The 13,184-nt window shown below is 44.6% G+C and overlaps 1 protein-coding gene across 4 annotated transcripts in view; it reads right to left on the bottom strand.

Moving 5' to 3' along the window:
• The window catches only part of Veph1 (ventricular zone expressed PH domain containing 1), a 186,065-nt gene that overhangs the window by 104,466 nt on the left and 68,415 nt on the right, over positions 1-13,184 (bottom strand). For all 4 annotated transcript variants that reach the window (XM_057757263.1, XM_057757261.1, XM_057757264.1 and 1 more), the window contains exons 5-6: positions 12,997-13,163; positions 5,198-5,407 (exon numbers count right to left, since the gene is read on the bottom strand). In XM_057757263.1, coding sequence (XP_057613246.1) covers positions 5,198-5,407; positions 12,997-13,163 — 377 coding nt within the window. The remainder of the gene's footprint in view (positions 1-5,197; positions 5,408-12,996; positions 13,164-13,184) is intronic.

The following is a 13,184-nucleotide window of genomic DNA, read 5'->3' as shown; positions in this document are numbered from 1 at the left end:
TCTGTAGGGCCACCGGATGTCACAGAAATGCAACCCGGGCAAAATGGGTATCACATCTCGATTTGAAGAGTGTCCATGACTCTAAGCCCAGAGAGGATGTAATAAACATATCCTATTGCTTGGCCAGCATATTCAAGCCATTTAGGAAAGCAGGACAGATGGCACAGGACCTAACACCCATAATGGCAGGGACTGCACTCTGGGGCATGCTGCTTGACTCTTCGCAGGTGCAGCCTTGTGGCGGACAGCTCAGGAAAAACAAGTGGCCATAGCATCCTTTCTCTGGCCGTGAGATCACTTCATTTTTGTTTTTATACATGGGGCAGCTGCTTCCTAGGTCTGGAAGGGGCTCAGAGCACATGCCACATGTTGAGTCCATGTTCCAAGGAGATTAGGCTTTACTGAGGATGTGTCTGGTAAAGAAAAACACCTTTAGTCTATTGAGCTAAGACTTAGCTAGGTGGAGGGAACCCACAGATTCAAGCTGGTATCTCAAAAAACGTGGTTTCTGGAGGAGTCCTTTCCATGTTTATTAGTTAGGAAAGAGAACTGTGATGACCTCGACACCCTAAAAATGTGCTGTGAGATCTTTTGCATGGACAAGACTCCAATGAAGAAGAAAATGAAAACAAAGAAACAAAAGCCTTTGAAAGTAGAACAACATTTGGTTTTTATCCTCCACACACAAGCACTCCACCCCACTTTGGATTCAATTTAGCCCCCTTCCCATCTTACTAATGAGAGTTTAAAGATAAAAGTTGCTGTGAGCCTGCTGAGTGTTTTTTGCAGGTGGGGGCCTGGAACCACCTGTCATTTATAGAAAGCAGTATGATTGCAGTGTCCTAAGAACTCAAGGCAAAACTCCTGAAATATGCCCTTAAATTTCTGTTACCCTTATTTTCCCCAGGAATGATGTCAATCATTATATATACCAATATACAGCAGGCATTGCACAGAGTGGCTGTTTGTTCAAAAAGGTAATGGTAATTGGCTCTGCCCTACATCTTTAATGATGCCGGCAGGTGTCTCTGGGGTGGGTTGGTTCTAATTCTCCTCACCCATATTTTGACTTGACCCACATCTACACATCCATTCAGCACTGCAGAACCTAGGACAAAGCCAGTCATTTATACGGTTGCTGTCTTCCCTAATGTCATTCTTAGGCCCAGTTTGTCTACAAACAAACTCGATGAACAAGGAACAGACAATAAGGCCAGTCAGAAAGTGCTGACATCTCTTTGCTGGTGGCCATCCCACTGTCTACAGAGATGAATGGACCCTACTGAAGTTGTACTTCTGAGACTTTTCAGTCTGGGGCTCTTGGCTACTCATTTTCATGATCCATTCAGAATTACCTTTTATTTAGGTCCCCTATCAGGGAAGCAGGGTCCTTCGGTATCATAGATGGTCATGTCCCCATCACATGCTGTCTGGATGTTGGTCTTCTCTTTGTCATTTTTCACTTGTTGGATACCAGAGATAAATTGTATAGGCTCTAAAGTTTTCTACTTCTCCATATTAATATCTTATCCTCCTCTGTCTTTAATTGATTCATTTATTTATTCAGTCACTATATTACAAGAGATTGAACCTAGGACCATGTGCATCACGTGTATGCTAAACATTGTGCTATTACCCCCAACCCTCTCCTTACTTTTTGATATGTTTGCATAAATAAATAAATAAATAAATATATATGTGTGTGTGTATAATACAGTGTGATTTGATTATTTTCCTCTCTTGTTATAACTATGCCCCATAGAGGAATTAGAGGGTGGTATGATCAAACAAAATTGTCAAATAAGAATCCAGCATTCAAGTTATTAATTAATAGTACTCCTGAGTGTTCATTCTTTTTTTTTTTTTGGCCACAAGTGAATTCAGGTGGTGTCCTAATTAGCCTAGAATCTTCTATAAAAGATGCTCCATTGAGTAATTGTCCCTATCAGGTGGGGAATGTCTTGATTATTAAGTGGTGAGGAGGGCCCAGCCCACTGTGGGTGGTACCAAACCTAGAGAGCTGGACTTAGCTATATAAGAAACTAGCCGAGCATGGGCTTGTAAGTCAGAAAGCCATCCTGAAGGTAGCACTGTTACTTGACTCCTGACTATAAGTTTCTACCTGGAGTTCCTGCCCTGGCTTCCCTTAATGATGAGTTGTGACCCGGAAGAGTAGAACCTAACCCCTTTCCTCCCCCAGCTCCTTTTGATCAGAGTGTTTCATCAGGAGGCGACTCAGAGTCTCTGGAATTTCAGATGTGGGAGGAGAAGCCGACCTGGCACAGCTAGTCAGTGTGAGGAGCAGCCCAAGTGCTATGGGAGTACAGAATCCCTGTGACTCACTTTCTCAAAGAAGCACGCAAGAATTCACACCAGGGACAGCATTTGCTCTAGGGTAGGCAAGGTAAGGAGGAGAAGGGGGAACCACCATCCGGTCAAAATGGGGTGTAAAGATCACGATGCATGCTGAAGCAGATGTGTTCAGGGAAGTATTAAAATTCCAAGTAGTCGGAAAGTCAGGAGACAGGAGAAAAGTAGGGGTGGAGGTAGAGGTGGACTGAGCCCAGACAAATATTCTGATAGTTTCCTATAGTAGCGGATGAGCCTAGAGAAGAGAAGTAGGGCCACAGACTCTTTGGGAATAAAGCAGATAGCGCCACAAGAGACGCAGTTGAGTGGGAAAAAGCCCCTTGACTGGCCTTCTCCATACGAGTAGGGCAATAATGCTGCTAATGTTGCCACTGAAACTCATCAAGGGGTTGGACCCCGAGAAGTCATTAGGAAGTTATGTCTGGTGTTAGGGGGCACAGCATTTCAATCTCCTCATTGAAAAAGAATACACACACACACACACACACACACGCACACAGTGGTTAGGATGAGCCTACTAAATTACTATTTCTTGCGTGTGTGTTTACTTCAAATGCGCATTCCCCAAAGAGAAGGGTAAATTCCCCAAGCGATAGAGAACTGAGAGAACCAATAGGACCTTTACTGGATGGAATAGGGCTGTCCCCTCCGCCCTTTGGTCTCTTCCATTTGAACTCTCAGGGCAGTAATTGTGCTTCAGGTGCAAGTATGTGCTTGGAAATTGCCTACCAGACATTACATGGCATCCCAGGACGACCCAAGCATAACACAGCAATTTAGCATGACTTCTTTTTGAATCTAGACAAAAACAATTTCTGAGTTAACTTTGTGGGGTAGAGAAAACAGGCTTTGTGGGATTTTGTGATTTGTTCTACGCATACAGCTTTCCCATGCTGGTCAATGCAGATGGCAAAATTGGGATGCTGCTACCAAGCTGCTGAAACAGTTTGCCTACCCAGATGGGCCCTGAGTTCACAATCACATCTGGTCTGCTTCCCGGCAGTCATCTACAGATCTTATGCCTGGCTTCATGTAGGCATGGAAGGGGAGATATGAGTCGATTAATAACACTTGACTCTACACGTTGGTCATCTTAGGCTGATGATGACATATACTCTCAGGATGCTATTGGTGGGATTCAGACAGTTAACAGGAGGCTCCCTCCACTCAGCTCCAGTTTGTATATCTCAAAGTTTGGAACAAGATCCAGAATTTGGTCTGAAATTTCTGTGTTTCTATAATCTTTTGAATTCCTGATACACTGAACCCCCGAACACCACTGGGATGTTTGCTTGGGTGTCAAGGAGAAAAATTCTAATTAAGTTAATTTTTAAATAAGATCAAATATAGGATAAAGGAGAGGCTCAAAGGACCAGGGCTTACAGAGGTCCCATGGCTGCCTTATAGAGAAAACCCACTGTCATCCCACGCCTTACTTAGTCCCACATTCCTCCAGTTCCCCATGTCCTGAATCCTCCACACAGAGCAGTAGAGGGGTTTAGGGCTAAGCTTTTTCTCCCTGTGGATTGTACTCTTATAGGTGACCAGGATGCTGGACTGGATGTCGGCCCTCATGCTGACTCTCCATGGGCCTCAGTGAAATGCCTCGTTTCACTCCAGAGAGCCTAGATAGAAATGCACACACCGATAAACCCAGCTGCTTGGCTCTAGCCTCTGACACTGTTGCACTACAAGCTTTTCTTGATGGGGAAGAACAAAGTCACTCAAATTCAGCGCTAAGACACATGAACTTTAGACTGTTAAAATCCCCACTTTAAAGCTAATGAAGGGCTTTTGAATGGTAAGATTTTAAAATAATTTTTGGTACTTGCAATGAAGTACAAGGAAAGGGGACACAGTCAGAAGAAGGTGTCAGAATCCCCTGGACCTGGAGTTATGGATGTTTCTGAACAGCCATGTGGGTGCTGGGAATCTAACCTGGGTCTTCTGGAAGAATAGCCTGTGTTCTTAGTAACTAAGCCATCTCTCCAGTCCCTCTCTGAATTTTAACTTGATGTTATAACGAACTAAGGCACTAAATTTAGATGAACTATGAGATTCCTTAAAAATATTGGGCAATTTTATATTTATTTAATTGAAAGTTGTGTGTAAGTTGGCTAAGTGAAAACCTTCTCCATTATATACTGACTTTTATTTTAATAGCTAAATGGGAATTCTGATTCCCTATGTAAAATCAGCAGAGACACACAATGTCTATGTGCCCTCACATGCCTGGCCTTTGAAAACTGCTAGATGTATTTTCTTGGTTTAATGCCCACAACCCCGCTGCGCTTGCCGGACTCCCTTGTGCAAATATTTACACTAGAACTTTTAAATATCCACAAACATTTATTTATCTCTCCCAAATAGCATCACCCAGAGTGCGCAGAGTGCTCTATGACCATACCTATGGGCTCTCGGGTTGTCTCTGAGACCTAACTCTGCTCTCGGTCTCCTGGACTAAACACAGCTGCAATAGATAATATGATGGAGCCCTGCTAAGGGCTGTTGCATTACATGGTGGTCTTGAATAAGCTAAAAAAAATCGTCCATTTTAATTCTTCTTTTACCTCAATGGACACACTAGCCATGAATTCTCAATTCTGGAACTTTCCACAGACTCTTGCTACTTTGATCCAGAGACCCCGGTGACACAAAAAGTTTCAAAAGAGAAATGGAAGCTCAAAGAAGTCATGGACAACTTCAGAGGTTAGAGATGTTTCTAAATAACTCAGGGAGATAGAAAGGTAGGAAGGAGGGAGGGAGGGAAGGAAGGAAGAAAGAAAGGAAGGAAGGAGAGGGAGAGAGAGAGAGATGCCAAACTTACTTCATCCACATGTCCAACTGCGCCGAAGATCCTTGCTATTTGTCCAGCGAGGTAGGGAAATCTCTCCCCAATCTCTTTCAGCACTGGTAGAAAACTGCTCAAAGCCAGTGGTTCATAGCCTGCTATTTCTATGAGGATGTTTAGGATGAAGTCATTGTGGGTTGAATCTTTCAAATGCCTGACGAGGAAAGGAACACATTTCTGAACCACCTGCAAGGGAAGAAGAGAGGAAGAAAGGAGAAAGAAAAGATAAAGAGAAGAGTTAGTCTACGCAGAATCACTTTCAAAAGAAAATTTTGTGTTACAGTCTCATATGTAACATAGTCTGTAGTCATCTTAAAACATTCCTCCTGCCTCAGTTTCCTGAGAGCTGGAATTACAGGCATAAGGATGGCAATATATTAAATATTAAACCAGAGAGACAACACATCCTGGGATTATTAATCTCGTGGTAAATCTCCAGACTTTGGAATCTAAAATAAAACCACCCGCCTCTGAGTCTGCTTTTCTTTGAAGTCATGCTCTGCTATGGAAAGTGAAGTCCACAAAGTTCTCATGTCATTGATGCCCAAGCCAAGCTTTGCTGTGTTACGGGAATACTGCATCCCTCTTCCCCAACCACCGGAGCTGCAGCAGAAAGATGGCCAGTGAGGAAGAGACCTTTGTTGATTTTTACTAAAGCCTCTGGTTTAGGAGAATCCCACTTAGAAATGCTTCATAGTAGAGACAAAGAAGCAGGAAGGCTCCTCACTGTTCTCAATCTCCAGTTCTACCAGAGAATGTCATCATAAGGTATAATCATTAAAGAAAAATGATTTCCCCCACATTCCCATTGCTTTATGAAGACAGGAATTCATAACTTTTCATTAGAAAGTGTGACTTTCTGTGAAAAAAGGTCACTAATACACACAGATATGGGAGGGGTGCATATATAGAATTTGAAAAGGGACAAACCAAAGTAGTCTTGAGATAACTAAAAATCATCCTACATAGAGATTGAAGCTTCATAGTCATTTAAGTACTCTGGGAGGAGAGAGCATGGCTAGCTCCTGGCAAGTCACACACCTGCAGTTTTATAAATGCTGCCTGTGCATTTGTGCACTGGGGAGGGATTGCACGTCCTTCAGGAGACGCTGTGAGAGGTCCCTGGCACATGCAGCAAAAATGTCAGCCAGTTGCTTGGGTCAGGGCAACGTACCTGACCTGAGGCATTTGGAAATGGAAAATGCTCACACATTTCCTGGCCCTTGCAGAAAACTCCATTTTCTAGCCCTTGCTCTTGAGGTCCTGCTCGTGGAACAAGAAGTCTCTGTGACACATTCACAGGCCAATTTTTAGTTTTAGTATAAATCCCAGCCACTAGCCCAAGCCTCACACGGCTATGCTGTATCTGTCTGTTCTTCCATGAAGACAAGGAAAAAGGAAAAGAAAGAAATGGAGGAAGGACAGAAGGAGAAAAGAAGACAGACAGACAGACAGACAGAGAGAAGCAGGCAGGCAGGCATCAGGCAAATGAATTCCCAACTCCATTAGTGGGGCAGATGACTCCATAGAAGACCCAGAAAGTAGAGGCATCTTGAGTACTGTAAACAGCAGTGATGACTTTAAACATGAAACAAAAGCTGAGTATTTCACTGTGAATTCCTGTTATACCAAGTTTATTATGATGGTGATAGAAAAGAAAGATATTTCGAAGTTTGTCTCACACACTGAAAACAAAGTGATGCCCTGGCAGGAGGAATTTTATTTTCCACACACAGGGCCCACGTCTCCACTGCCGCCCTGGGTTGACTTCATGTCTAAGAGCGAGTCCTATGTCTGCTGAGAGTACAGGAGTCACAGAGACAGTGCAGGTGGTAGGCAGAGAGGAAGCTGACGTGGCTCTCACCCTCTTGTCCCAGACCACTGGAATAATTCCCCAGTGGCCTCTTCTGTCCCTTCTGGTTAGTCTTTTCACTGCCTGCAGGGTACCTTTTCCTAAAACCCCAATCTGATGACAGCAAGCTTCCCCTAGGCACTTTCAAAGACTCCCTCGGGGCCCAAGGCTGGAAGCCCACGCTGTGGCCTTGCAGGGTGATCACTTCAGGGTGTTTCTGCTGCCTTTTCTCCATGGCCAAGCTCCCTGGTACCAACTGCTTCAGTGGGCGACAGGAGGAAGCCTCTGCTTTGACATTTCCCTGATGCCAACCTACAGACAGATTACCCAAGACTAGGACACCAAGAGGATCCTGCACATCGTACATCCGAATACGCAGCAGCACTCTGTAACCCTCCTACTTGATAAACGAGCCTCATAACAACCTGCGAGGCTTGATTTCGACCTGCAGTCTGTGGCCTGTGCAGAGGAAGCAGGGAGAGATGACCTCACCCCTCTCTCTTTTCTTCCTGCCCTTGCTTTGTTCTGCCTGTGGCTATCTCTGGCTTATTTAAGCCACTTCTCAGGAATATGAGGTCACTTAACAGTGTCACAAGGACCCTTAAAAATTAAAATTTCTCCAGAAAATATGTTAATAATACGAATAGCTTGAAGCCCTGTTTCCATGAGGCTATCCCCCTCAGGAAAATTCCTCACAGTTCTGACAGCTTGTCTCACAGATAAATCCACTTACGTGCACTTTCTGGCTTTTGTTCCACTTTGCCCCCTATAAATTGTTGACGACAACAGGAAAGGTGGAGAAAAGTAAGAATTTTTCCTCTTTTTTTTTCCTAGCCCAAACTGTAAATAACCCCATTTCTCTTTCTCGATTTCCAAATTATGATGTTCTGGCAAGATAAGCCAGCAAAGGACTCAGCAGGGCCATAGTCCCTCATACTCTTGGAGAAACTTGTGCTGAGATGAGCCCTTCCCGAAGAAACATCGGGGGCAGGCTGAAGGTATCCAGAAAAATTCCCAGGCCCTAGTTCCCTGGGCTGGGCTTAGCGGTGGATGGGGTTAAAATAGAGTGCAATTTGGGGTGGGGGCTTGGACAGAACTCTGCAATGGAAACAGCCAGGGTAGAATCTCAGCCTCAGGGGTTCTTTGGCTCTTCTCTTTGTGTCCCACATAGAAGTACATAATGTCGGCCTCATCGCGGAGTTGAAATTCTATAGCTACCTCTCCCAAATCCCCAAAGCCAAGGTATCTCAAGAATAGGATCATGAGAAAATTAGGCCCTGTTTGGATGGTAGTAAATGACGTTTCAGGACCTGTGTGTGAAATAGAAGGGAAAGTGTGTGTGTGTGTGTGTGTGTGTGTGTGTACTACCACTTAAATTCATCCCTGGGCAATATTTCTATTTTAGTTAACTTAACTAGCATCAAGACTTCATTAATTTCCACGAATCTACCGAAATGCTTGTCATTCTTTTTGTTTATTACTTATTTCCTGCACACCGAGATTCTGGAAAACAGGTTCTGCTGTGCAGACTGTCCCTGGATAGACTATATATATCCCACCGCCCCGTCTTCTCATGTTTTGTAAATGACTGCAAGTATTTATGCAAAGTGACCCCTGAGCATTGTGGGCCCGGCGACTGGTCTGGCCGATGATGATGTGTTAGGTGCTGTAAGATTTGGCAGGAGGAGAGGAATGTTCTCCTCTGTTGTGTGAAACCCAGGAAATGACTCTCCTTTCAGGACCAGACCGCTCCTCTGGGCCTGAACACTGAGGAGGGAGAGCTCCACTTGGCAATCTCTGTCACTCATCTCCGCATGCCTGGGGCCAGAAGCCCATGCCTGGGGCTAATAACATGTATGCATACACATTAATAAATTATGTTCTGTTTGCTAGCTAGACTGCTGGATGTCCCACGGCAGCCAGGAAAACACCGACTTTCTTCTCATAAAGGCAACTTTGGAAACTGACCGCACAGACTTTTCCTATAAATGGATCCTGACGTTCCCCTGGGGACGCTGACCATGAGTCACCAGCCAGGAACTGCTTTTCTCTCTGCAAAGAATAGTGTCCTGTTAAGAATGGTGCCCAGTGTCAATGAAGAAGGAGAGATGTGCCTAGCCATCCATCTGTATCTTAGAGCCTACAGATGTGTGGATGCTGAGACCTCATGGACTATCAGCTTTGTGTAGAGAAATTGTCTGCCTCTATATGGACTTGAATGAGAGTCTCCAAAGGGGCTGCTTTTACAGGGAGGGAGGGGTTAACAAGGGAAACACTTTATCCCTGAGCTATATCGTGGTCTGAGGAACAGTTTTTCATGGGCCTGAGAATCATGTTCTCACTGGTCACAAAGTGTAGGTGATCAGAACCTCAGCATTTAGCAAACAGGACAAGCTCAAGCAATCAATCAAACAGAAACCCAGGAAGCATCACAGGTGACTGCACTGATTAGGGATATTGCTAATAAATGTTGTTTCAGCTATGCTTCTTCAACGAGAAAACCAAAAGAAGCAGCTTGAGCCAGGAAGGATATGTTTTAGCTCATGGTTTCAAGGCTTTCAGAATATCATGGTGTGGAAAGCATGGCTTGGGGGGCTCGATCCCTGTTGGGGGTTCTCACATCATAGAAGACCATGAAGCAGATGGAGCCCCCCAGAAGTCTGTCCTTAGTGGTCTATATCTGCCACATTCTGAAACTGTGCCACCAGCCAGGAAACAAGAGTTCCAGCATAGGTGCATGTGGGGGACATCTTGGACCCAAACCATGATGACCTCCAGGTAACACATGACAAGCTTGAAATGCAAAATCACACCTTTCCATGTTCACCTGCTTATTTCGTCTGGAAGCAAATGGATCAGAACTGAGTTGAAATGCAGTCTGCATTTCTGGTTGCTGGTTCTTTCTAGGCATCTCTGAAAACCCTCTCTCCAGGATCATGGCTCCTGGACACTGTCTAAGGAGCGGACATATGAGAGGAGGTGAAGTGGGCATTCTGTTTGTCCCTGTCTACTGCAGTGTCGTTTCTAAGGGAACCAAAGAAAATAATGAAGGGGCAGGTAGAGGGGCCGCTTTCACGTGATGAACAGGAGTGGGAGCAGCTGGGCTGGGCAGTTCCCTCTCACAACCTCATCTAGCGGTTAAAATCTGGGGACAGTGAAGGCCACTCAGTCACTCTAAGTGCCTCCCAGGCCTAGGACTCCTCATTCTAGGGTCCACACTCAGAACCTGTGGCCTCATCTAGAGCTTGTTTCTCAATGAATTCACTTCTATCCCTTGCCATATATTCTGCTGAATCCTTTGGAACCCCATCTGCCTCAGGAGTCATGGGCCTCTAGACTCAATTTTCTTTTTATTTTCTCTATATATTTAGTATCAAAACATTTCATGGATGGAAGCATATTAGACTTACATCACAGCTTGGTCTTATCAGTGAAGCTTTGGAACCATGTGAGTGTCTGTGTGTGGCGACTTCAGGGAGGGCAGTTTGACTGTGACTTAGAGAGGGAGATGGGAGCTTGTGGCGATGAAGGCTGGAGGGGCTGATCGGGATGAAGCCCGTGTAAAAAGTCACCTTACCAAGCCACTCCACATCACGGTGAATGATGAAAATTTTGGTTTTCCGTCTATAAACTATAAAAATCCACTCCGTGTGGGATGAAATAAGGGAGCGTCTGCAAACCACCCAGCCAGTGGCTCTTGGTGTGTGAATGAGCTCATCCACTCTTTGCACCCTTTGTCCACTCTGACCGGTAGTGAGGAAACCATGCTCCTCTGCACCCTTCTCCAGGGGAAGTCACTCAGGCCAAGAGAAGAAGGAGGTACAACTCAGACAGCCTGGCTTCAAAACCCTGGACCTTTCTTGTGCACCAGTAGGTGGGTGATCTCAAGCAAGTTAACTCCCCAGAGCATCTGTTTGGATCAAAGTAAGATGGAGGAAAATTAACACATTATAGAGTGATTTATAGGAGCAAGTGAGACACTCTATGTGAAAAGGACCATTTAAATGATGAAGCTGTTTGCAAACTTAGGGACTTGCTTTAACTCCTCCGTGTAGAAATAACCATGAAAGCACTAGTGTATACCAAGTGCTAAGCCAGCCTTGGCATCCTCTGTTGGTTCTGACCAACGTTAAGCATGGTGGTATCAGAGCAGGAAAGCTCTTCTATCTCAGGGTGCTTTAGAGGAGAGAGGGAGCAGGAACTGGGGGTAAGGGATTGATTCTGAGAAAGAGGGCTTTTTGGTCTCTGCCTTCTCAGTGCAGGTATTGCAAGCATGTAGTGCTATACCTGGCTTTCCTATAGATGCTGGGGATTGAACTCAGGTCCTCATGCTTATTCAACAAGCCCTTTACCTGCTGAGCTATCTCTTCAGTTCCTATTGAACCCCTACAACTGCCCAGCATGAAGTCAGGGACTAATTGTGAATATGTCAACATGCCCTATGGTCTTTAAAGAGTTTAGAATAAACTAGAAGAGAGAAACTAGCAATAAATAATAATCAATAAGTTATAACAATAATAATAAGTTATTTATAGTAATAACATACTGTTGTTAGTATTATCCCAAGGACAAAAGTGAAGCCACACACAGGCATTAGACAGCTCCCAGTCCTCTGCCAAGCCTCTGACCTTGTTCTTTAGTTTGTGATCCCTGTGGTAACAGCCTATGGTCTGTGCCTGATCTAAAGAACAGAGATCTACGAGCGTACAACTGGTCTCTGTCCTGGGGCATCACATGAAGGCTATACTTAGTGTTTAGTAACTACTAACCCTGCTTCTTTTCCTAGGGCCCCATTGTCCCTCTGTTCCCCACAGCACAGACTATGTATTTTTAAGGCTCCAGCCTGGATGCTACTCCCATGAGAGGACTTCACTGTACCATCTCTCCCAAGGAAGAATCCATAACCCTCTCCATCAGCTCCCTTCCCTCACAGCAGCTGATTTCTATCTGAGAAATGGAAGGAGAGAGGGATATTATTTCATTCTCATATTTGGTCTCTGAGACCAAGCTCCATGTAAGTTTTTTTGTTGTTGCTGTTTATTTATTTTCTATCACATTGCCTATAAATTCCTTTCAGCACTGAAACCACTGTGGTTTGCTAATTACAAGCATCCTATACTTCAGTATGTTACTTGGCTATAAAGAATGACAGCTGATTTGCTATCCAGAGAGTGACCTTTGGCTCCCATGCTGGGCACATTTACTCATGAGTCAACTCATGTGCACAACTTTCTCTTGGCCCTGCTTGTGAGAATATAGATTCTGAGAACTGTGTGCACACAGTGAGATTGCACTGAAGTTGCCCTGCAATGGCTGTAGATTCCTGCTGGTTGCTTTTTATCAGTGTAACTGTGATGGTCAATTTTGCATCCATTTGATTGGATCGCAAGGTGCCCAGATGCTTGGTAAACATTTCAGGGTGTCTGTAAATATATTTTTGGGTGAGAATAACATTTGAATGGGTAGACTGGGTGAAGGAGATTTCCCTTTCACTACGGACATGCACCAGTCACCCTTTTGAGGACTTAGACAAAAGGAAGAGGGGAGGGAAAAGAGAATTCACACATCCTATGTGATCTCTTGTGCTGGAGTATTGGTATTTGCCAGCTTAGACCATCTGCCCTCCAGTTTCAAGCATTTTTAAAATACAAATTAGAACTGTGCCCTTGGCTTTTCTGAGTCCCTAGGACAGATGATAATCTTCATGGTGGTGTGAACCAACATCACCCCCCCCCCAACACACACACTTCTTGTACAAACGTATTAAAAACAGACAGATGCTTTTGCATATATATGTATGGGCAAGAAGCCTTAAGCATGTTAATCCTGCTCAGATTATCCAGAAGTCTCTCTGGCTGTGTGGGCCATCACACAGTGCGGAGCATACACAGTGTATATCAAGCAGACACAATGTACTTTCTACCTCCATGTCTCTCTTCTTTGCTGCTGCGTGCAAAAGCCGGAGTAGATGGTACTGTTCTGTCTGCTCCAATTGAGACATCAAGGCCAGGAGTTCTGCCAGGTGTCTGTTGATTGGTTGAGGTTGCATTTCATACACAGCAGGTAATACCCTCAACAGCATGGCATTTCCTGTGGAGGGAACAAGAAAGG

The sequence above is a fragment of the Chionomys nivalis genome, chromosome 24 (genome assembly GCF_950005125.1).
Source record: "Chionomys nivalis chromosome 24, mChiNiv1.1, whole genome shotgun sequence".
NCBI lineage: Eukaryota > Metazoa > Chordata > Mammalia > Rodentia > Cricetidae > Chionomys > Chionomys nivalis.
This window is presented reverse-complemented; position numbering and strand designations above follow the sequence as displayed.